Raw genomic sequence first — 25699 nt, forward strand, 5'->3', positions numbered from 1 at the left:
GGTGCCAGCACCAGTCCCCAGAGCTCTGGTGCCTGACAGAGGCAGAAGCGGACATCACTCCACTGTGGACGCAGGGAGAGGACTCCTCTGAGGGAGAAGAAGTGCAAGCGAGAGGACATCATAGGCACACAGCCTGCCCCCCCCGAGGCTTTGTCACCAGCACTATTGGAACCCCGGGGAGTTCCCTCCAATGCAGAGTCCTCCCTTGCTCTGTTCATATGCTGGGACATCTGAAAAACAGAGCAATGCGCCCTCCCACTCGGCACCAGACCACGACTCTGGTACCGAAGCGCAGAACTTGCCACGGGGATGTAGTCGAGGAGGAGGAGGGAGCCACTCCCCAATACAGCCCTCTGCTTTGTCCTCCCCAGATGCGACAGTGGCAGGACCAAGTAATGCCCAAGGATTGACTTTAAAGCCCACCAGGACTTATTAAAGCAGGTGGCATCAAACCTTGGCTTTAGAGGTGGAGGAACTCAAGTAGACTTCTCACAGCCTCATAGATATCCTGGCTACAGTTGCCCCAGCCAAGATTGCTCTGTCCATCAATGAGGCAATGATAAGCCCAGTCAGAAACCTCTGGCAGACTCCTTCCTCTCTGCCCTTATGTCAAAAAAGGCAGAGGAAAAAGTACTGCGTCCCAGCAAAACAGTTTGAATACCTGTTCTTTCACCCTCCCCCGGTTCACTGGTGGTGGCCGCAGAAATGAGAGAGACAGGTGAGTGCTACTCCTAAACAAAAAGATGCCAAGAAGGTGGAACTTTTCGGTAGAAAAGTTTATTCAACAGGTTGTCTCCAGGTTTGTATCACCTCAGGTTGGTGGTGGACCGCTGCCACTTTCAATTCACCACCCTTCCCTTTGGTCTGTCACAAAATGTATGGCGATTGTGGCGGCTTTCCTCAGGCATCAAGGCATGCACGTATAACTGTCTCAACGACTGGTTGGTCATGTTTGATCATGTATCGGTTGCAGGCACAGGTGCAATGCCGCATCAGCATGCTTCGCACCACCTTTCAAGAGCTGGGCTTGCAGATAAATGAGCCAAAGTTGCTCTGGTCCCTGTTCAGAGAATAGAATTCACTGGTGCTCGACTTGACCCAGGCCAGAACCTTCCTCCCATAGGCTCATTTCTGAATCATGTTGGATTTTATTTCAAAGGTCACAGCTTACCCCATAATGATAGCGTGGACCTGCTTCAAGCTGTTGGGCCACATGGCAGTAGGTACTTACATGTTACAACATGCAAGACTACGCCTCAGACCCCTCCAGAAGTGGCTGTCATCAGTTTACTCGCCAGGCAGATCTCAGTTGGTCTCTGTGCTTACAATCCTGCCTTCAGTCCTCTGTTCTCTGTCCTGGTGGAAAGACCCCAGTGCAGTATTAAGAGGGGTGTCCTTCATGCCCCCACAACCATTGGTGACATTAGTCACAGATGCGTCAGACCTAGGTGGGGAGCCCACCTTGGCAGCCTCGAGATTCAAAGCCTCAGGTCCCGAGAGGAACTTGTGATGCACATGTAAGTCAGAGAGTTCAGGGTAGTATGCTTTGCCTGCCTGGTGTTCATCCCCAAAATCTCGGATACAGTGGTACAGGTCCTGACAGACAACATCATTGCCATGGTTTACATAAACAAGCTGGGGGGGGCACCTGGTCCTCAGCCCTGTGTCAGGATATCCTTCCTCTTTGGGACCTCTGTGTGCAGCATGACATTTGCCTTGAAGCAGCATATCTTCTGGGGGAAAGAAATGTGCTTGTGGATCACCTTAGCAGGGCATTCTCTTACCACATGTGGTTCCTCCACCCAGAGGTCATTAGGGTCATCTTCCAGAGGTGGGGATTTCTCCCAGGTGGACCTATTCACCACCAAGCAGAACAGTAAGTGCCAGCAGTTCTGCTCACTGAGCGGGCACAGCCCGGGATCCCTTTCAGATGTCTTCCTGGTTTCATGGACAGACCATCTTCTGTACCCCTTTCCTTCGATCCCTCTGGTTCAGAGAGTCCTCCTGAAAAGCAGATGAGACAGGGTGAAGGTCATCCTCAGAGCACCGATATGGCCACTGCAGCATGCTGATGGCCCTCTCAGTGGCAGAGCCTCTTACGCGTACGCTCTGTCTGGATCTGATTTCTCAGGACCACGGCAGGTAAGTGCACCCGAACTGACTCTCGATGCACGTGATGGCATAGAATCATAGAATATTAGAGTTCGAAGGGACCTTAGGAGGTCATCTAGTCCAACCCCCTGCTCAAAGCAGGACTAACCTCAGCTATATCATCCCAGCCAGGGCTTTGTCAAGCCTCAGCTTAAAAATCTCTAAAGATGGCGATTCCACCACCTCCCTAGGGTAACCCATTCCAGTGTTTCACCACCCTCCTAGTGAAAAACTTTTTCCTAATGTCCAACCTAGACCTCACCAACTGCAACTTGAGACCGTTGCTTCTTGTTCTGTCATCTGCCACCACCGAGAACAGCCTAGCCCCATCCTCCCTGGAACCCCCTTTCAGGTAGTTAAAGGCTGCTATCAAATCCCCCTCATTCTTCTCTTTTGCAGACTAAACAAGCCCAGTTCCCTTACCCTCTCCTCATAAGTCCTGTGCTCCAGCCCCCTAATCATTTTTGTTGCCCTCCGCTAGACTCTCTCCAACTTGTCTACATCCTTTTTGTAGTGGGGGGCCCAAAACTGGACACAATACTCTAAATGTGGCCTCACCAATGCCGAATAGAAGGGAATAATCACTTCCCGTGACCTGCTGGCAATGCCCCTCCTAATGCAGCCCAATATGCTATTAGCCTTCTTGACAACCAGGGCACACTGCTGACTCATATCCAGCTTTTTATCCACTGTTACCCCCAGGTCCTTTTCTGCAGAACTGCTGCCTAGCTTGTCGATCCCCAGTCTATAGCTGTGCATGGGATTCTTCCTTCCTAAGTGGAGGACTCTGCACTTTTCTTTGTTGAACCTCATTAGATTTCCTTTGACCCAATCCTCCAGTTTGTTTAGGTCCTTCTGTATCCTCTCCCTACCTTCCAGGGTATCTACCACTCCCCCCAGCTTAGTGTCATCCGCAAACTTGCTGAGGGTGCAATCTACCCCATCCTCCAGATCATTAATGAAGATGTTGAACAAAACCAGCCCCAGGACCGACCCCTGGGGCACTCCGCTTGTGACTGGTTGCCAGCTAGACATGGAACCATTGATCACTACTCGTTGAGCTCTATGCTCTAGCCAGTTCTCTATCCATTTTATAGTCCATTCATCCAACCTATACTTTCTTTAACTTGCTGATAAGAATACTGTGAGAGACAATATCAAAAGATTTGCTAAAGTCAAGGTATATCACATCCACCGCCTTCCCTACATCCACAGAGCCAGTCACCTCATCATAGAAAGCAATCAGGTTGGTCAGGCATGACTTGTCCTTGGTGAATCCGTGTTGACTGTTCCTGATCACCTTCCTCTCCTCTCTTCCAAGTGCCTTAAAATGGATTTCTTTAAGGACCTGCTCCATGATTTTTCCAGGGATTGAAGTGAGGCTGACCGATCTGTAGTTCCCTGGATCCTCTTTCCTCCCTTTTTTGAAGATGGGCACTATATTTGCTTTTTTCCAGTCCTCAGGGACCTCCCCTGTTGGCACGAGCTTTCAAAGATAATAGCCAATGGCTCTGAAATCACCTGAGCCAATTCCCTCAGCACCCTCGGGTGCATTGCATCTGGCCCCATGGACTTGTGTATGTCCAGTCCTTCTAAATAGTCTTGGACCTGTTCCTTCAGCACTGCGGGATGTTCGCCTCCTTCCCATTCTGTGCTACCCAGTACAGTAGTCTGGGAGCGGATTTTGTTTGTGAAGACGGGGGCAAAAAAGGCATTGAGTACCTCAGCTTTCTCCACATCCTCTGTCACTAGGTTGCCTCCCTCATTCTCTAAGGGGCCCACACTTTCCCTAATCTTCCTCTTGTTGGCAACATACCTGTAGAAACCCTTCATGTTCCCCTTCACATTCCTTGCTAGCTGCAAGTCCAATTGCGCTTTGGCCTTCCTGATTTCATTCCTGTATGCTTACTGCATGGCTGAACCCTAAAGAGCAGGCCTGCTCGGAACAAGTTAGATAGGTCTTGTTAGGTAGTAGAAAGCCTTCTACCAGAGCAACTTACCTGGAAAAATGGAACTGTTTCCTTTACTGGGCCTCTGAACAGAATCTCTTCATCTTGTTCTTCACTGCCGGCCATATTAGACTATTTGCCTCATCTGAAGCACTGTTTACTTAAATGGATATTTCAGGTAATACTTTCTTCCCTCTATTACCTTTTTACCACCAAATTGACAGAAGTTGGAGATGATGGAAAACTGCCAAGTCACTAACTCCATTCATCAGACAATGCGGGATTATTCCCTCCAATAAACTTCCTAGTATGTTTTGTCCAGTTCAACTTTAAATGCAGCAACCCTTTCCCATGGAAAAATCTCATTCTAATGTATTTCACTTTTAAGAAATGTTCATATTTTGTCATAATGTTCCCTTTCTTAATTTTGTTCAGTTACTTCTGGTTTGAGTCCCTTGTATCACCCTAAATATTTCTTCTACATTTATTCTTAAAATATCAGGAGACTGTTATACCTCTGCCACACATACATTTTGTCATTTATCTAGCTATACATATTTATTTTTTAATCTTTCTCTGTAAATGTAATTTAGTCTCCTGGTAATTTTTGTTGATTCTCACTGAATTTCCATCAGTGTCCATGGTAATAGGATGTGAAGGCTATAAATACAGCATTCCAGGTGTAGCTGTACCAGAGTCATGTGGAGATGAACTATTGCTTCCTTATTTTTTGATGTGATTCCCTTGCAATTTTGAAGTGCATATGTATTGGTCATGCCTCCATCCCTCCTTTTCACCTCCACCACTGCAAAACCATATTTAATTTTGGTGCTGCCAACTCTTGTAACTTTTATTAAGTGTTGTGATATTTGGTGTTTTTCCTTAAAGCCCCAGCTCCGGGATTTATGTGATCACATGAGAATTTCAGCTTTTGATAAAAAGAAAAAAAAAGTTTTCTAGCCTGCATGGCTGTAGAGAGAAGCTGGAATGTGAATGCTAAAGGTTCAATCACCAGACAGCATATAAGCTACCACAAATTTATTATTTTCTAAAAATCTCAAAACTTTTTGGTGCCAGATGCATGGTTTTTTGCATGCTCATGGTTGGTAATACTGAATTTACTTTCAACTCATACTTAAGTCTCTTGCAACATTAATGATTCCTAGATTTCTCCCTCCTGGTATGTATATATTTCAAACTATTTCCCCCAAGTATATCATTTCTTGGTTGCTTGCATCCTCCACCACATTTTAATCTCACGGTTACATTTCTGCCATTGTTTCTAACTTCTGTCCCATTGTACAATTTCTTTGATCTGACTAGTGTTTTCAGGCCTAGCAGGAATGTCAGGATTACAATTAACTCTTGAAAATTTAATTTACATTATTAACCCAGAACTCTCAGTTTTTAAAGACTTACTTTATTTAAAGCCATCACAGCACATTTTGTCTTGTCCCCATTTCCATGAGCACCCTGCTAGTATGTTCTGTTGGATGGTTTCAGAACAGTGTGTGATCTTGAGTACAGCAATATCATAGCACATGGTGAAAGTGGATAAATGTTTGCTGTAAAAGTGATGAAATAGCATGAGTTCTTAATTTGAAGGTCACTGTTGACTATCTTTGCCTAATGTTGATTGACACTGAAATATGGAAAAACAGCGAGAGTCCTGTGACACCTTAAAGACTAACAATTTATTTGGGCATAAGCTTTCATGGGCAGAAACCCACTTCGTCGACGGTGGGTTTCAGCACCACGAAAGCTTATGCCCAAATAGATGTGTTAGTCTTTAAGGTGCCACAGGACTCTTGCTGTTTTGCTAAAAACAGACTAACACGGTGACCCTTCTGGAACTGAAGAATGGGCTACTCCAGACCTGTTTCCATTTTCCACAGATAGGTCAGTTTAGTAATAGAGAATTAGAATCTGTGGGTGTGGTAATACCTCTACATTTGTATAATTGTTTTTCATCTTCAATGTTTTTCTTAAATACTTATTATCCTTATATTTTCTGATTTTTGTTTTTGCAGCTGCTGACTTGTTCACAGATTTGGAAAATGCATTTCAGGGAAAAATTGATGCAGCTTACTTTGAGACTAGCAAATACTTGCTGGATGTTCTTAATAAAAAATACAATTTACTGGAGCACATGCAGGCCATGAGACGCTACTTACTTCTCGGTCAAGGAGATTTTATAAGACACTTAATGGACTTGCTTAAGTAAGAGGACATGCGGTATCATTATACTGAATTTCTGATAATTGTGAATGTACAAGAGCCGGATCATTTTCTTTTAAAAAAAAAAAAAAATGCAGCTAATATTTTATTACTACGGGGGTTACTTAAACATCCTTCGATTCAACAAAATATTAGACTGGATTTCTTTTAACTTTTAATATCAGTTGAAATTTGGTCCTTTCCTGTAAATAGTAAGTACAAAAGAATTTCAAGATCTTTAAAAACTGCATTACTGTTACCCTCTCCCTCCTGATGTGGTCTTAGCTGTCTGCATTTCCAGTGCCTGTGCTCTTCAATTTCTAAATTCTATTTCAGTTTCTAGTACTCTTAAAACACCACTCATGAGCTCTGCTGTAAATGTAACGTTTCTACATACTTCTAAGTGTATTTTTTTGACTTTTTTCAAAACGTTTAGAATGTGTAGTTAAGATTTCTGATTACAATTTCAACTGACAGCTCACAGCTTTAACTTTTGGCACCCTCAACTGCAGCCACAAGTGCCCAACTGAGTTTTTTTAGAGGCATACTTGCATGGAATCTTAGTTTAGTAGGTAGTTATGTTACTGAAATTTCAGTGTAAAGGTGGGGGGGGGGGAATCCATTAAGCAGCTCTCCTTTTTCTACAAAGCAGATTGTGTATTACAAAGCTTCCATTAACTTGATAAACATCAAAAACAACTTTGGCCAACATTTGTATTGAGGTAATATATCCTCACTTTTTAAGAAAGCAAATAATGTGTAGCAAAAAAACTATGGATGGTGTATATAATCAGTACTGCATTGATGCATAAGGAGTGAGGAACTTTCTAGTGGAGAAAAACCTCTTAATGTAGAACTTTAAAAAATTCCCATTAAATTGAGGATTATGGGCCTTAATTATTTTCATCAGACTGTCTATACACTTCAGATTAGTATGTACAAGTCTTTCATAACCATTAGCTAAAATTAGTGACTTGCTGGTTGTAGCTGCTGTATTAATGCAGATACAAATAAATGATAGTTCATTCTGAATGCAAATGTGACTAAAATTATAGTATAGTTTTTTGTGTTAGATCCTACTATAATGATCTTTAAAATAATTACTTAAATCAAATGGTAGTGAATCTAATACTAGTTTGTTTTATATAGACAAATTACTTAAAATCTCTCAAGGTTATTTAATATTTAATTTCTCAGTCATTCAGGTAGTGAATGTAGGCAGTTGTCCTTATTTTTAAAAGTATGATTTGCAGAGAAATGTTTAAATGTGGTGCATACTCAGTGCAATTGCTACCATAATACAAAGTAGTTACTATACAATATGATAAACTGTATATAATGACTTTATTTTGTAATCTCCAGGCCAGAGCTTGCCCGACCAGCTACCACTTTGTATCAGCATAATCTGACGGGAATCCTTGAAACAGCAGTCAGGGCAACTAATGCACAGTTTGATAATCCTGAGATCCTCAAACGGTTGGATGTTAGACTTCTGGAGGTACTTTTTGTCATTTCAGCTTCTGTCATGAAAGTTATTTTCTGGGTATAAATGTCTAAAAGTAGCTCTTGGATCAGCATCAGGTAAACATGTACTCTCTATTCTTGCTGAGCCACATTCTTCTGTCCACTAAGGTCACTTTGTACTGCTCACACAGCACAAACAGCATTTACCTTGGCTGGAGATTCCCAGCAGAGAATTTCCTCTCCTCGCCCAATATTAGGGTGAATCTTTGTTGTAAAGCTGGTGGAGGGCACATAGCCTCCTTGTACACCAACTATTCTCTTCCGCCTCCTCTTCCCCCTCCCCGCCCCCAGCCGGTCCAAAAAAAAAAAAAAAAGCGTAAGACTAGCTCTGCTAAGTTTGATCCTCTGCTGGTATAAGATCCCTTACACTAGTAGTGTAAGAGAAAGAGCAGGGAGAGTCCTTATACTGGGCTAGTGGCCCTAAATCAGGGTGCTCCCTCAGTCACCAACTCTGAGAACCGGAGGCATAGTCTTTGTGACACTCTGGTGCTAAGGAATCATGAAGAAAATGAACAGTGAATATTTTCTGGGTCAGCCTTATGTCACAGAGACTTCTGTAAAATATGTAAGGTTAGTGAGGGAATGTGGTGCTTAGCTTCAGAAGATATCTAGTCTGTCTAGATATCTAGTTGTTAAACCAGTGAAACAAAGTTGTTATAGTATTTGTGAAAAGTAGCAATATAATATATATTGATAGAAGCCATTTTTTTGTCAAATGTAACTGCTTTTTTCATAATTCTTGGGGGAAGAGTAAACAAGATTTCAGCAATGTGCAGAGTTTGGTACTTGACTAAATGTAGCATTTTTTAAATATAGGTATCTCCTGGTGACACTGGATGGGATGTCTTCAGTCTAGACTATCATGTTGATGGGCCAATTGCAACGGTAAGGCTATATATTGTAGTTTGTTTGGATTTCTCAGATATCCACTTAGATTGCTAAATGCTTTTTTATTAAAATAGATTTTTTACTCTAGAAATGTATGATTAAAGAGATTATTTGGCATGTCGGATGCACCCAGTGTATTAAAAGTTCAACCAAAATCTCAGTTTCTTTAAATTATTAATGAGTGCTAAAATGCTACAGTTAAAACATTTATTACTTAAAATAAATAATTCATTAGTTCCAGCAAAATTTTAGCAAGTACTTAGTAAATGGATTGTTCATTTTCTGCCATTATTTCTAGACTAGCAAATAATTTGGGATAATTTGCAAGAAACTAAAATATATTTAGAGGTACCTATTTGTACCAGTTAAATCTGATATGTAGTATTCATTAAAACTGAAGAGAAAATAGTTGCACTATTGTTCAAAATGCTTTTACCCTATGTAAAGAATTTGTGCTATTTTAAAAGGTCTCAGTGAATGTTTGACCAGCAGAAAGTATTTTACATAAATGTATAGTTAGAGAAAGGAGAAAAATATCTCTCAGGACCTCACATTCCCCATCCTTTTGGGCAAATTATTTTTGCTAATAACTCATCCATATAAACTTTGTTTCTTTATATTTCAAACCACCTCTATTAATCTAATTTTGACCATTTGACACCATCGTTTGTGGAAACGGTGAAATCCTCACTTGTGGTGAAATGGCTTTAAACAATAATACAGACATTTTCTGTGCATCAGTTTTTATTTAATTAGTACAAGTCTGATTGTAATCCACTTCACTTTCAAGTTCCTGACAAATTTTGGTTTGTTTACATAACTTTTTACCTTTCAAAGCGGTAGTTAGAGGAATGTAGACAATTGAGCAAGTAATTAGGCACATATGTAGAGTCTATTGTTATATAGGTAATTGATATAAACAGGAGAAAAAAAGGAATATTATGTCCATTTTAAATTTAAATGCTGCTAAGGAGTAATGGAATGAATTATTTTTAAATTCATCTGTTGTCAATGGAACATATGACTGCTTGTTTATTAAAAAGTTAGAATTATTGACTTAAATACCTTTTTGAAAAAATTAAGTTCTTATCCCTACCAGCCCTTACTTCATTCAGAGTAAAATTTCTACATTCCAATGGGTACCCAGAAATTTGGTCTCTTCCCCCTGGAACTTTTTTCTGAGTGGCTTAGATAGTTTTGGTTGTATACACTGCTATCCATCCCCCATGAATCAACCAGGATGCAGGCTCCTCCACGAATGTACCATAGTCCCCATATCTGTAACTTTTATGCTATTTCAGTGTTGTTCATTGAGTAGAGGAGGAAAATTTGGTGTGAGGGGTTTGCGCTGTACAGCTGTCCACTAGAAATTAGATTTGGCTGTGTGTCACTGCTGGTTGCTTGGGAACATGAGGTGATACTAAGTGATATTTTTAGGAGCCAGTATAGAAAAATTAGCAATTTTTTTATGAAGGCTCAGGATTAAAGTCTTAGTGGATCCTGAGTTCTGATTTTTATTGAGCACTTTGAAGAAAATGCCACTTCATGTTTAAATTACAGGGAAGCCAGCAAGCTTTTTGTTTGGGAGATCTTGAAGGTCACATTTGAAGAGAAATATTAAAATCCCATATGCACGGTCCAACTTCAGAAATACTAAGCACTTCTAGAAAAATGCTAGGCATCCTCAACTCCCAGTTATCTTATTGGGAATCGAAAGGTGTTCAAAACCTCCCAAGAACAAGAAATGCTTTCTGCTCTGACAGGTCCCAAATGTTTATAGTGGGGATATTGATGGAACTATAACTAATGTGGAGCTTTATGGCCCTACTATAAATTGGAAATGGCAAGAGCATCAATAGAAGTATTGGAAATTTAAGTTACGTAACTTACTATCATACAATAATCTGTAAATCTTATGTATAGAAATCTATATAACATTTAATGCATTTATATTTCATATTCCTAATTGTCAATTGTTACTATATAACAATATAGTAATTGTTTGTCTTAAAGTGTGTTATTAGAAGCCTTTTCATTGTTGCAACTATAAAAATCAAAATATCTATGGTGTATGTCCAATGTAGGTGTACTCTGGATCAGTGCAAATGCTACATCGCTGCAGTCTGAAGTCTTGTGTTAGTACTTGGAAAGCCTGCAGCTGCTGTTTCAGTTAACAAGAGGAAAATGCATTAGTGTGTTGTGCTGGAACGCATTTGAAAATCTCTGTTAGTGCTTCAGCTCTCTGTATACATAAGGCTTCTATTCTTAATGGACTACAGTTCAACTATATTTTATCTTGCAGCAGTATGTGTGTGGGAGGGGAGAGATATTGATTCTCTTCCAGCATCTGCAGATAAAACCATTGAGATTAAGCAGAAAGGATAGCTTAGCACTCCAATGTCGGTAGGCCAACCCAGACAGTTGGTATAGCTTGTAATAACAGTACATAGAGATGGGAGGGAGCACAGTTTTTCTGACATGTCTCTCCCTATAAAGAGGGTGTCTGTCCAATCCTGCTTAATTGTTTTCCTGTCTCCAGCAGGTGGACAGAACCAAGCGAGAGAGCTGGACTTGGGCTTTTGGGCCCAGGTTTTCCAAATGGCATATGTACAATTACCAGGATTGCACATTCAGTTGTGGTAAATAGACATACAAAATTTGAGCATGTGCATTTCTGAAATCTGGGTCTTGATTTTTTTTTTTTTTTTTGGTCTTATTTTTTTTTTTCTTTTGGTGATTCCTCCTGTGACTGTTCTCAAGGGACCCAGGACAGTGTGTCACTTTGTTACCCCCTATCTCCAGTGTGAGGGATACCTGCTTGTGCTTTACTGACACCATCAGCCTATTAGCCACCCAAGCACTCTTCTCTGGGCTATGACAGCCATTCCTTTAGCTTGCAGGTTAACAGGTGCACTCCAGTTCCTGAGCGCCTTTGAAGCATTCCATCGTAGTGTCCAGTCCCTTCTCCACTGAACACTCCAAGAAATACCAGACCCATGGTCCCCAAGGGAACAATGTATACACCAACCTGTTTGATTCAATTCAGAGTTAGCTCCTTGTAGAATGCCACAGCATTATGCTAAATTATTGTTTTCACTATAAATAAGTTTGCTATCAAAGATTCAAGAGATAGTGAGTAGGGGTAGTGAAAACAAAAGGGTTACATACAAAATGAAATCATAACACACTTTCTAGAGACTAAACTTAGTAGGCTAACCTAAGGACGGTTATCTCACCCCAAACAACCTTTGAAGTGTTTCAGCCAAGGCTATTTGTGATCCTGTTTTCATGAATGTAATTGCACTGCCCACTTACTTTCCTTAGGTGCAGAGATAAAGGGGGGCATTCTTTGTCTTCTCTTTATATTCCCCAAAGTTCATTGTTTGTACTCAGAGTCAGGATCACCCTCTATGGCTTATTCTCTGGTGTACTGCCTCCCTGTTGATTTCACATCCCTCTGTTGACTTCATAACTCTCTATCATGTTAGCTTACAGTGCTTAATTTACATGCCAACAGAGAGAGGTGACTTTTGTCAGTCAAAGTCCATTTGTCAGCTCTGCCTTAATAGAGACTTTAAAACGTATTTTCAGTATACATATGTAGTCCCTTACATAGTATCTGTACATACATTTCACAATTATATTAACAATCAGTATGATCCTGGCTTTCATTAAGATCTCGTGACATTCTTTGGTGACCAAGAATGCACATACCAGAATCAGGATATTCTTATAACCCCCCTGCCTGTTGACACTGAAGCGGTTATGGGCCAAACACCCAAGTCACATATGCTGTTTTGTTTTTTCTCAGGGTTAGGAAGAGTAGGGGCTTCATAATGAAGTCAGTATCTGGGAACTAAGAGTCCTCAGCCCTCCTTCCTGGAGAATGGTCACGGTACAGGCTTTCTTTTTCCCCATGAGTTCCCAGCTCTCCTTCCTGGAGCTGGGTTATCATCCATATCATCCCTTTACTCCCTGGAGGAGCTGTTCTCTCCTTGCAACACTCACCTGCAGCTGTTTCTTCAAGCCAGCTTCCCATGCTTCTGTCCTGCTTGGCCTTCCCATTTATCCTAGATGGTGTATTACCAGCTTTCAGTTGAGTTCCTCCCTTTCCCACTGGCTTCTCCTTCATTAGAGGCTTGATTGGTCACCTGACCCACTGGTCCCATGATCTTATTTCTCCCCATCTGGGAAGTGAATTAAGCTGGTCATAGGTGTGCTGAGGTGTGTCTCCGTTTAAGGGGCCAGCCACCATGTGACATGGTCCCTAGGAATTCCTGAGAGACTCACCCTTTAGTCTTTTTTTTTTTATGGCACCCATCTGCTTGATGACAGGTGTGCAGAGAAAATGTGCTGTTTAATGCAGGGAAATGTTCCTACTTTTTCATGAAGACAGCTTAATCAATGCTTTCTCATTTTGTCCTTCTTAAAATGGGTTTCCTTTCTCACTTGGCTAAGCCAGTTTCTCTCCCTCTCCTGTCCACCCCAATGAAGTGAGAAAAAATTATCTTCATACACTGAAAGAGCTTTGTGTATATGTCTGAAAAGAGGTCCGTAAGTTAGCTTCCTCAGATCAGCTGTTGGTTTCTCTTTAGGGATCTTCAGAAAGTCTTAACAGGTTAAAAGGAATCAGTGTCTTATTTGTGTTGACAATCTTAGTGAAGGTTACACAGTCCAGAGTAAAGAAGCTCTGTCATTATTCAAGGCTTGTTCCATTGTTGGGTCTGCCTGAGTCTGAAAAGGGATGGTTCAATTCTAGAGCTCTAGAGCCCACCTGTGCAGCCTTAGAACGTCATTGCTGACTTGACATTGTACTCTATAAACTGCCTGGAGGCAGCTTCTGCATGCTGTAGAAAATCTGTTTGCACCCATTCACCCAGTATCTAACCTATGATTGTTGTGGCACAGAGAGATCCTGGCCTGATCACTTGGTTTCCTGAAGTCTTCCTTTGCCAGTCCAGATTTTGACTTTTATTTTAGTGTAATAGAACCTTTTTACTCTTCTGATTCAGATTTTATAATGCTGTTTTGCTTATTGCTTGGGCAGTTGATGACTGAGTCAGATCAACTCCCTGAATGGTGGGAATAACCTCCCTAGATCTTTGGGTTTATTTTCTGGTTTAATCTGCTGGTAAAATCTGTATATATTGCTTGGGCTAGCATAGAAAGATTTAAAGAAACCAAATGAATAGAGAGTAAATCTGGTAATTTTATTTTAAGCCACTATATTGATTTTATTTTCAGGTATTTACACGAGAATGCATGAGCCATTACCTAAGGGTGTTTAATTTCCTGTGGAGAGCAAAGAGGATGGAATATATTCTCACAGACATATGGAAAGGACATATGTGCAATGCAAAGCTCCTGAAATGTATGCCAGGTAGGGAAAAAACAAAATAGGTAATGTATTAACTCGTGTTTAGATGCAGTTTAGCTAAAATTGTACACCAGAGAAAAATCCAGCTAGTGGAGATGAAAAGAATTCATAAGTAACATTTGTTGCCACCTATTCAGAAATGTCTTATTTTTATTATTTAACTTGATTACACAAGAAATTAGACAGAGTGTGTGGGAATGGAAAGTCTACCCTATGACTCTTGGATTGCTGCTTGTTGATCTTCAACCATTGAATTCTTGTAGCAATGAGAACTTCCTACACTTCTGTTCACTTGCTTTCTTTTTATTTCCAGGGGAGGGAAAAGATGAAAATCAGTGCAATTATTTTTAATAGATACATCCAAGCAGCGTGGCGTCAGTCAGAAGTAGCTAATCTCTAAACTAGACTTACTATATATATATTTAAAAAGATCTAGCAATCAATATATATAATTAACGTTTTAATCCATCTCTTTCGGAATACATTAAATCACTTATTTTGTATTTTGGCATTACTGTTTGCTACTACTTGGCAGTTTCATTTGCTACAATCAGGTTATTAGGTGGCTGAACCTTTATATAATGAATAAAGTCCCAGTCCTGCAATGTATAACATGTGGGTGGACACTTACACCCATGAGAAGCTTGGTTGACTTCAGTAGGATTTCATGTGGGCAGTTTTCTTCTCACATCATGCATTCTATATTGTAGGACCCAGTATTGATTTTTGAAATAGCTTTTCATCTATTCATAGGTTAGTGTATTTTAATAAAAAAAAAACCCTAAAGTTTTAAAATATCTTCCTTAATTATAATAAATAAGATATTGTTTTGTTTATTTTCCAGAGCAAAAGCAAATTTTGTTCAATAACTTTGGAACTGCAGTTAAAAAAAAATCCTGTTGTGTGGCTTAAACTGAAATTAGGTACACAATTGCAAGTGCATCGTGTACATGGTGATAACTTTGGACCGTTTAGGAGCATAAAGCCAGTATTGTTTGTCTAAATGAGAACACAGGAGACAGTGGGTGGAGGTTTTGTTCAGTTTTAAATGTGCTTTGAATTTTTTTGTGTAGTTTTAACACAAGGAAAATAAACTAAGACAGTCATAATAGAACAACCAATCTTGATGATGTTTTTTATGTATTAAGTTGTTTTTTTTAAGTAATGGAAAGTATTAGTATTGAGCTACAAACGCTCAAGTTTATTTTCATGTTACAAATTTTATTTTCTCTAATTGATTTTCAATTGGTTTTGATTATGATAAGCTAAATGGGGCAGAGCCCTTGTCTTCACAGCTATCAGCAAAGCTACTAGCCCTAGTTAATATAATAACAGTATAACAACTTCATATTGTAATCTGTAATTTGGACCTATCACCCTCTTGGCTGGCAAAATCTTGTAAGGAGAATTGTGTCTATTATTATTAGAGACCTTGCCTTCCTGGAAAAAGGAATAATCTCTTAAACCCATCCTCAGGAAAACATCTGCTGCTCCTGGAGATATTAACAGTTATTGGTCTCTAACTTTCCTTTTTTGATGAAGGGTATGGCAAAATATTTCTCCTATGTTCATAGCTTCTCTTTTCTTTGCTGTTTTTTTTAATTATCTTGTGTTTTCCCACTTGCAACCACCTGTTCTCCCTTTCTTCTTTGTTCCCCTCAGCCTGTCTCTTCCCCATAGTGCTTTTTTTCTCCTCCTGCTGCTCTGTCCCACATGTCCTTTCATGGTATTCCACTCCTCAGATAAGGGGAGTAGCTATAGTTGAAAATATCTTTGAATCACCCTTCAGAGCTTAGTAGTTACATTGCCATCCTTGCTCCACTCCATTGCTAGGCTTGAAGCGGAATAGAGGAAGAGCAGAGCTGCCAGGGCAGGAATGAAATTAGAAAGCTGTGAAGCTAATAGCACTGACATAAGTCACAACAACTTGTTGCCTTCCAATTCAGCAGCTCTTCCCAGCTGGGAATGTGGGAATATAAGTGAACAGACTGTGGTAGAGAAGTGTCCATATAGTGTATTGGCCCAGTCTGCACCTCCTCTTTTCCCTACCCCATCCAAATTTTCAAGTTTGTAATATACTGCTCAAGATGGCTACCCTGAGACTACTTTCCTATGTTGTGGGAATGTTAAATATGGAATGTCACACGTGGCATATGATACACATCCTATAAGCAATGAGAACTCTGCAATAGTTGGGTACAATCGGGTGAGATGATAACATTTCATCCTTCACCTTCTGTTTCCCCACTTTATTGGCTTTTCACAAATATTAACACATACTTTTATCTATTGAGGCAACACTCTCTGGAACTTTACACGATTTCCATATGAATCTAAAATTGGAAGCTTGAGAACTATAGACTTAGTTCTATAGACTATAGTTGCTTGAGAACTATAGACTCTTCATCGCAGGATTGTACCCAAATGTATTTGTGTGTGGTCTTGAGGTAAGTGATTACCTCAAGTATAGTGGGGAGAAGTCTCCAATAAAACATAGATGAAAATGAATCTGGTAAATGCTTTCTAATGTTCTTGTTGCCTGAATCCCACTTTTGAAAAGCCAGGACTTGTCTCCTCCTTCTATAAGATTGTCTATAAATATTGTTTAGGATATGTTGCAGAAAGTGCTCTGGATTCTTGTGATTTGGTTCAGTTGCACCTTTCATGAAAATATTGATGGAGATACTGCTTTCATTATATTTCAACCTTATGAGACTGGAGTCAAAAGTAGTAATAGGTCAACACCAGGTCTAAAATAAAATCAACTTGTTCCATCTGCTGCTTAGATCAGACTTGTCCAGTTCTTTGTAATTCCACGAGCTACAGAAAGGCAGGATTGAGACATTGACAGATTTATGGTCAGCGTCTTGACCAATACTTAACTCCTATGAAGTGTTTGCTTTCCCACTGTCCCAGGCAGTATCAAAATAGAATGTAAGGTAACTGTAAACTAGGCATACACAATGTTACCATTTCATCAAGTATCCTAAAACTGGATCAAAATTAAGATAATTATACTGTATTGAGTACTCAGTGCTGGCACAGCAGGGCTCAACAATCTCAGTGGGACATACAGACTTTACAGATGGAAATCTTGAATGTGAGAGATTGCACTTTTGATTTAGTTTATGTGGAAATACTGTCACAATGTAGATGCTGTGAAATGAAATCTGGAAAAGTCAGATATCCACCCTGGAAAACAATAATAATAATAGAGAGAGGTCAAACAAAAAGGGCATAAAATTATATCAATGAATTAGGAATCCAAAGAGTTCCATGTGCAGTGATTGTTGACTACAACTTGGCAGAGCTATTCTATATTTTGAACATTACTTTTTCCTCTCTTTGTCAATGTAACAAATTGAGAGTTGCATGTTAAGAGTTTAAAATTGTTGTATCTTAATCCTTCTGCCAATTCTTGCCTTCAGTCCCAACCATCCACAAATATGTACATTTGGCTCTCAGAAGCTACCCTTAGATTTATTTCAGATGCAATTTCATTATCAGTTTATAACTTGCATCTTATTTTACATATCGTCTCCTGTTCCTTCAGTCTCAGTAAAATGAAATCTGATTTGGTGGCAGTGCATGTGCTGAGGGTCTGGAAGAGAAGTGTAGCAAGCAAAGCAACTAATAGGGGGATGCAAGTAGGGTTATATTAAAGTAGAGAGCTACTACTTTCACTCGTAACATCTTGCAGTTCTTTGGTGTGTAAATTACATTGCCAGTTTCAACATCCCTTACTCCAATTCATACATCAGTTTAAATAGATCTCACCTCCTTACGTTCCCTCTTAATTTGACCTGTGAGTCATGGGCATGCAAAACCTGGAATAACGCAAACGGTTTTGCTTGTGTTAATTAACTGCAAAATTAAGGATTATGTGGAAAATTTACCTTAATCATTTATGCTTGGGGGAATTGTTGGGGCTATTGAATGGAGGGTTAAGGATTCTGTTTCGTGCCAAAGATGGAGTTCTGGCCACAGCCTTACTCTGAACTAGTACTGCTACATTGCCTGTGTTAAATTAAAAAATCTATAGTATTAAAAAAAATACCAATCCTGTTTTTTTGGTTGTCTTCAGATTAACATCAATCTCTTGTGGCTATTTTTTACAATGTCCAGTCCAAAAATGCATGTAATACACCTGTTAATCATCAAAACGACAGTTGAAATTCTTGAAACCTCCATTAGAGGACAGTAGAGAATTATAAATGGTTTTTAGCTGAGTGCGTTTCCCATCTACAGAGTTAAAGAACTTTTGTTTTATTTGGGTCGTTTGCACAATATAGTCTAGTTTTCTTGTCTAATTTTACAGAAAATGGTACTTGTTAGTCCTTAGAAGTCTGATTTTAGTTGAATGCTGCTTTGGCAGAGTGTTTGTGTTCTGCTTTCTCTGATTTTTTTGTGTGTGCGCAAAATATAAAATAATACTCAATCCAGACAAGATTAAAGTGATGTTTGTTTGGGAAAGACAACTGGCAGTGATCCATATTTGCTCCCCTCTGGTTGGTTGGTTTTGCTTTTCATTTGTGGGGCAGGTGAGCGATTTAGATGTCTGGTTGGACTCCCAGCTGTTAGAATAGCACATATCAGCTGTGGCCAGAACAGCTTTATTTCATCTGTTTACAGTCAGGAAGCTGCTTTTTTCCCCCCCCAGATATGAATGGACTTAGCCACACCTTTGTCGCTTCTACATTAATCCACTGTACTGTGCTCCGTGTGTCTAGATCTTAAATCTATTCAGAAGTTTGAAGCTGATTTTGAATTTGACAGTGCTCTTTTTACAGTGTATGTCTTTCTGGGAGCACACAACACAGTGTTTTTGGATCGATACTGGCTACCAGCTAGGTACTGGCTAAAATTTTAAGTTATTTAATTTTAAGTTTTAATTTTAAATTTAATTTTAAGTTTTAAGTTAAGTTTGATCTAAGCTTAGATGGACTGGTACCCTATATGTCAGGCCACTCTCTCCCTATGGCATGCAGTCACTGTTTTGATCAGTGGAGATGTCTGAGATGGAGCTCCACTCATATAAGGGTGAGGGAGACAACTGGTATTGTAGCAGCTGGGTTATGTATATGTTGTTGGAAAAAATGAGATTGCTGGAAGAGTCTGGATTTTTTAATTGTTTTAAAATATATGAGGGCTCTCCTAGAACAAGGGATAAGTGCTTTTTTTTAATGTGATAAATATTGGGTGTAAACAAAGCTGTATAATAGTACGAGAGAGAGAAGCATGTATGCTATGGTGCAAAGGTTTTTGTCAGTATGCTGGCCACATACATACTAAAAACAAAGGTATAGGGACTTATAAATGCCTGTGAAGACTTCCTGCCGTATGGTCATAGAAGAGCCAAATATGAAGAGACAATTTTTAGGGGGAAAAAAATTAATTAAAAAAAAAAAAAACACCCTCTAAAAACAAAGTGTATACCCCCCTCCCTCCATTCACACATACCTGAGAAAGCCAGGCTACCTTATCATGTTTCCAACTGTACAGGATTTAGAAAGGGGAGTAAGATTATAACTAATTATAGAAACCTCTAAAATTTACATAATGTAGCTTTTCTATACAAAAGGTTGAAATGTTAAGGTCCATATCTTTTGTACCTTCGACTACCCACATACCTGTTGGAAAAGTAATATGGCAAAATACAAAATGTCCTGTAAGTTCTTTGAATGTATTTGGGACAACTTCTTGTTTCTGAAAGTGAAGGAATTAACCAAAGGGTGACCATTTTAGACTTGATTCTGACTAGCAGGGAGGAATTGGTTGTGAATCTGGAGGTGGAAGGTAATTTAAGTTAAAGTGATCATGTAATGATAGATTTCATGATTCTAAGGAAAGGAAGGAGTGAGAGCAGCAATATAAGCACAATGGAATTAAAAAAGCAGGCTTTAACAAACTCAGAGAGCTGGTAGATAAGGTCCTCTGGGAAGAAAACATAAAGGTATAAAGAAGTTCAGAAGAGCTGGCAGTTTCTCAGAGACAATATTAAAGGCATAATAGCAAACTATCCTGGTGCAAAGGAAATATAGGAAGAACAGAAGCAAATATGGCTCTGTCAGGAATTCTTTAATGACCTAAAAATCAAAAAGGAATTCTACAAAAAATGGAAACATGGTCAACTTACTAAGGATGAATACCAAAGAATAACAGAAGCATGTAGGGACAAAATCAGAAAGGTTCAAGCAAAAAAAAAAAACAACAAAAAAACAAAAACAAAGAGTTATACCTAACCAAAGACATCCAGGGCAATAAGAAGAGGTTTTATAAATTAGGAGCAAGAGAAAAACCAGGGAATGTGTAGGCTTCTCTGCTTGATGGGGAAGGAGAGCTTAATAACAGATGACATCAAAAAGGCTGAGGTTTTCAATGCGTATTTCGCTTCAGTGTTCACTAAAAAAGATTAATTTTGACCAGATACTTAACACAATTAATATTAACAAGAAGGAGGAAGGAACACAAATCAGAATAGAGAAAAAAGAAGTTAAAGAATATTTAGATAGATTAGATGTAATCAAGTTGTCAGGGCCTGATTAAATTCACTTTTAGGTACTTAACAAACTAACTGAAGCAATCTTAGAACTGTTAGCGATTATCTTTCAGGACTGGAGAAGGGCAGATATAGTAAATATCTTTTAAAAAGGAGAACAAAAAGCACCTCTGAAATTACAGATCAGTTAGCCTAACTTTGACACCTGACAAGGTACTGGAACAAATTATTAAACAGTTTGTAAGCACCTAAAGAATAATAGGGTAATAAGTAATAGCCAACATGGATTTATCAAGAAGAAATTATGCCAAACCAAACTAATTTTCTTCTTTGACAGGGTTACTGGCCTAGTGGAGAAGAGGGAAGCTGTCGATGTGAGACACCTTGATTTAGTAAGGCTTGATAGTCTCATAAGGAAACTCGAGAAATATGGTCTAGATGAAGTTACTATAAGGTGGTTGCATAATTGGTTGAAAGACCATACTCAGAATAGTTATCAGTGGTTTGGTGTCAAACTGGGAAGATGTATCTAGTGGGGTGATTCAAGGGTCTGTCCCAGGTCCAGGTTTTTCCCCCCAACATTTTCATCAACAATTTCGATAATGGAATGGATAATATGCTTATAAAGTTTGTGAATGACTCCAAGCTGGGAAGGGGTGCTGGCACTTTGGATGACAGGTTAGATTTCAAAATGACCTTGGCAAATTAAATAATCGGGCTTAAATCAACAAGTTGATATTCAATAAATACAAGTAGGAAGGAAAAATCAAATGCATAAATACAAAAATGGGAAATAACTAGTTAGGCAGTAGTACTGCTGAAAGGGATCTGGGGATTATGATGGATGATCAATTAGATATGATCCAATGATGTATTGCAGTTATTTAAAAAAAAAAAAAAAAAAAAAAAAAAAAAAAAAGACTAATCATTCTGGCGTATATTAAAAGGGGAGTCCTATGTAAGATGCGGGATGTTATTGTCCCACTTTACTCAGCACTGGCGAGGCTTCAGATGGAATACTGTGTCCAATTTTGGGTGCCACACTTTAGGAAAGATATGGATAAATTGGAGTCCAGAGAAGAGCAACACAAATGACAGAAAGGCTTAGAAAACCTGACCTATGAGGGAAAGCTAAAAAACTGGGTAAGTCTAGTCTTGAGAAAAGATGATTGAGGGGAGCACATGATAGTCTTCAAATATGTTAAAGAAGATGGTGATCATGTCCACTGAAGTTAGATAAATAGGCTTAATCTGCAGCAAGGGAGATTTAGATTTGCTGTTAGGAAAACATTTCTAACTATGAGGATAGTTAAGAATTGAAATAGGCTTGCAAGGGAAGTTGTGGAATCTATATCAATGGAGGTTTCTGGGAACAGGTTGGACAAATATCTGTCAGGGATGGTCTGGGCATAGTTGGACCTACCTCAGCACAGGGGCTGGAATGCTTGACTTCTCAAGGTCACTTTCAGCCCTACATTTCTTTGATTCTGATTACCATCTGTAGAAGCATGTGTTGTATCCCACTAGAGAGCTGGAACCTCCTCTTTTAATTAATGATTTCTAGACTCCATCCTGAGGACTTGCCTGTTGCTGGTACAGAACTGAATAATTCCCTCTTTGGAGTGGAAGGCAGGAGAATAGGAAGAGTTGTCTTCTGACTGTTTTTATTTGTTTTTTTTAATGTTGGCTATTTGAGGGAACTCAGTTTTGGAACAGCAGCTGTTTGGAGGAAATTGGTTTGCTAGTTTTTGAAGATGAGGTTTGTTTGGTTTTTTTCCTGCATGTGTGTATATTAGGATTTTCTAAAAGACTTGTTTTCTCATTCGATGGGTTAATACATGTGGGATATTCCTACTTAGTAAATGCTAGTTTTTACTTGTTAAGTCTTAAATAGCTTTGATCTCTTAGGGTGCTATGAAACACATTGGCTTACTCTAAATCAACAAGTACTTTGAGTCTGTCAGGTCGTTTTTCTTTGGCCTTCCCAGTATGTCTTATCTGTCTTGTTTCTGTTAGGCTGCTAGTCCCCTCAGATCAAGGACCACCTTCATTTTGGGTATGTCTACACTGTAGAGTGAAGTCAATTTAATTTAAATCGACCTTCACCCACTGAGCTGCAGAATTTGGAAGAGCGTGATCACACCACGCTCATTGTGTCAGGGGATTGCATCCCCACCATCTGCACTTACGTTGACAATCAAAGCAGTGCACCGTGGGTAGCTATCCCAGAGTGCAACTACCCCCAGGGGCGTTTGGAAAGGTTGTCTTCCTCCCATGATGCAATGTATTCCCTCCCCCTCCCTTCTTGTCCCAGTCCAAACAAACAGACGATTGCCTTTTTGCACCATTTGTTCAAACCCTTCGCTCTCTGCCTTGTGCACGCCATTGCATGGGAGGAATGGAGCCCGCTCAGCTCTGCAGTATTATGGTGAGCATCACAAACACCTTGCAACTTATTCTGTAGTATTTTCAGGGGTGAGACCGGAGCTGCAGCGCTGAAAATTGTGATGTTACAGAGGCCACCTTGCTACAAGCCATAGAACGAAACAATTCCCGTTTGCTGCACACCATCTGAAGTCAGTGGAGTGCCGCTTCTGATCCCGAGAAACAAGCAGTGACTGGTGGAATAGCATCATTATGAAGGTGTGGGATGATGAACAGTGGCTGCAGAACTTTCGTATGCAAAAGGTCACTTTCTTTGAACTTTGCGGAGAGCTCTCCCCAGCCCTGAAACACAAAAATATTCGCTTGAGACCTGCTCTGACAGTAGAGAACAGAGTGGCCATCACTCTGTGGAAGCTAGCAATGCCAGACTGTTATTGGTCAGTTGGGAATCAATTCGGAGTCTGTAAATCCACCGTGGGAGGTAGATGTGATACAAGTGTGCTGGGCCATTAATAGACTTCTGCTAAGAAGGGTAATGACTTTGGGAAATGTGAAGGACATAGTGGAAGGCTTTTTTGCAGTGGGGTTTCCAAACTCAGGTCGGGAGGGCATAGATGGCATGCACAGCGCTATCTTAGCCCCGGACCACCTTGCCACAGAGTACATAAATCGAAAGGGATACTTCTCAATGGTGTTGCAGGCCCTTGTGGCTCACAGGGGACGCTTCACTGATATCAGTGTGGGGTGGTCTGGAAAGGTGCATGACGCTTGCATCTTTAGGGACTCTGGTTTGTTAAAAAAGATGAAGGTGGGGACTTTCTTCCCTGACCAAAAATATTGACCATGTTGAAATGCCAATATGATCCTGGGGGATCCTGCCTACCCCTTGCTCCCCTGGCTAATGAAGCTGGACAGTGACAAGGCGCGTTTTCGTAGTAGGCTCAGCAAGTGCAGAATGGTGGTGGAATGTGCATTTGGACGTTTAAAGGCACACTGGCACAATCTGCTCACTAGGTTAGATCTCAGTGAAAAAAAATATCCCAATAGTTATCTTTGCCTGCTGTGTGCTTCATAATGTTTGTGAGACGAATGGGGGAGAAGTTCCCATTGGGTTGAGTTGTGGAGGCAGATAGGCTGGCTGGAAATTTTGAGCAGCTAGATGCCACTGCAACACTGAGAGCCAATTGCAGAGCGCTGCACCTCAGGGAAGCATTGGAAAAAATGCTTTTGCAACAAGATACAACAGTAATGTGTGTTGCTTATCTGTGCTGAGCTTTCACTTTGCATCCCCTACTCATCCCCTATCGATCCAGTTCACCCCCTACCCCCTCACTCACCATTCCAGTTCTCCCACCACCTTCCCCCTCCCTTTATTCCCTTCTTATCAATAAATAAACAGTAATGAATTGTAAAGCAGCACTGTTTTTTATTGGTGATCCTTCACAGAGGGGGGAAAAGGAAGATAAGTGAACATTCTGCATGCATTGTGTGTGGCCTGCAAGAGAATACAGAGCCCATTTTGGCTGTGCACACACAAGAATCACACATTCCCACTCCTTAAAGGGGCTGTCGCCTCTTTCTGCTCTCCTCGACCATTGAGGAGTGCAGCATGTACTGCACCCTGCTCAACCTCCTCCTAGACGGCTTGGAGGATGGGGGCTAGGAAAGAGTGCATTAGCTCAGAGTTTTGCAGAGGCTGCAGAGGGAGTCTCTCTTGCTGCTGAGCTTCCTGAAGCTCAGCCAGACACCTCAACATGTCTGACTGATCACATATTATACGCAGCATCTCATCTTGTGTTGAACACCTTTGCTGCCTTTCTGTTGTCCATGTCCATGTTCATTCTGTTAGATAATGAAATCCTCCATGCTCTTAGGAAATCAAAATTTCCCAGGGCTTGAGGGGAGGAGCTATTTCCTGTTTACATGGCCACAGTGCAGCAGACTGTGAATGTGCAGAGCGGTCACGAGAGCATTATGGGATACCTCCCGGAGGCCAATGACGTCGATTTATGTTGCACTCTGCCTACACTGACGCTCATTTGACCCACAGAATTCGACTTCAGCGCCACGCCACTTGCGGAGGTGGTTTTATTAAGTCAAATTTTACCATGATTTAGGTCAGTGGAACTGATATGCCAGTGGAGATGCATACTTTATGCGGTCAGCGGAAGCCGCATTCTGTCGACCTACATTATCAGTGTAGACCAGCCTAAGTCTTGTACAGTGCTGGTGTTTAGTGATCTGTTTAACAATTCTCAGAAGATTTGGGAAAAGACACAGAAGGCCCTAAAGGAATGAATCTATGGCCTAAAAAAGTATGCCCAGAGCTGGAAGCAAAATATACCAATGTTTTAGTCTGACCTCTGCCATTGGCTGCCCTTCATGTATTTCTAGAACAGCATCTCTTTCAGTGTTTAAGTGCTACACTCAGCAATGTAGAGTCACACAATACTGTCCATAAATGGCATCCTAGTGGGTTCTGCTGTTTGTCTTTCCCTATTTCATCTCAGCTTTCCTCAGCATGACTTTTGGTTTTGGGGTTACTTTAAGTGTAAGTAATTCCTTGTCTTCACCTATGGCAGGTAGAGTGTGGCAAAAAGGTGTGTTTTGTAACATACTCTGTAAAATAGACAGACTTTTTGGCACAGTCGTAACTTGAATAAGCTACCAGGCCATAGTTGGGAACCCTTGACTGAGAATGCTTTATCG

At 40.2% G+C, this 25699-nt stretch overlaps 1 protein-coding gene across 1 annotated transcript in view; it reads left to right on the forward strand.

Annotated features, from left to right (window-relative positions):
- TUBGCP3 (tubulin gamma complex component 3) overlaps nt 1-25699 on the forward strand; it is a 113660-nt gene that overhangs the window by 73908 nt on the left and 14053 nt on the right. The window contains exons 14-17 of the mRNA XM_067563680.1: nt 6131-6320; nt 7680-7815; nt 8658-8726; nt 13974-14109. Of these exons, the coding sequence (XP_067419781.1) occupies nt 6131-6320; nt 7680-7815; nt 8658-8726; nt 13974-14109 (531 nt within the window). The remainder of the gene's footprint in view (nt 1-6130; nt 6321-7679; nt 7816-8657; nt 8727-13973; nt 14110-25699) is intronic.

Source organism: Emydura macquarii, unplaced genomic scaffold (genome assembly GCF_026122565.2).
Source record: "Emydura macquarii macquarii isolate MOO-44397 ecotype Brisbane River unplaced genomic scaffold, CSIRO-AGI_Emac_v2 contig_2531, whole genome shotgun sequence".
Taxonomy (NCBI): domain Eukaryota; kingdom Metazoa; phylum Chordata; order Testudines; family Chelidae; genus Emydura; species Emydura macquarii.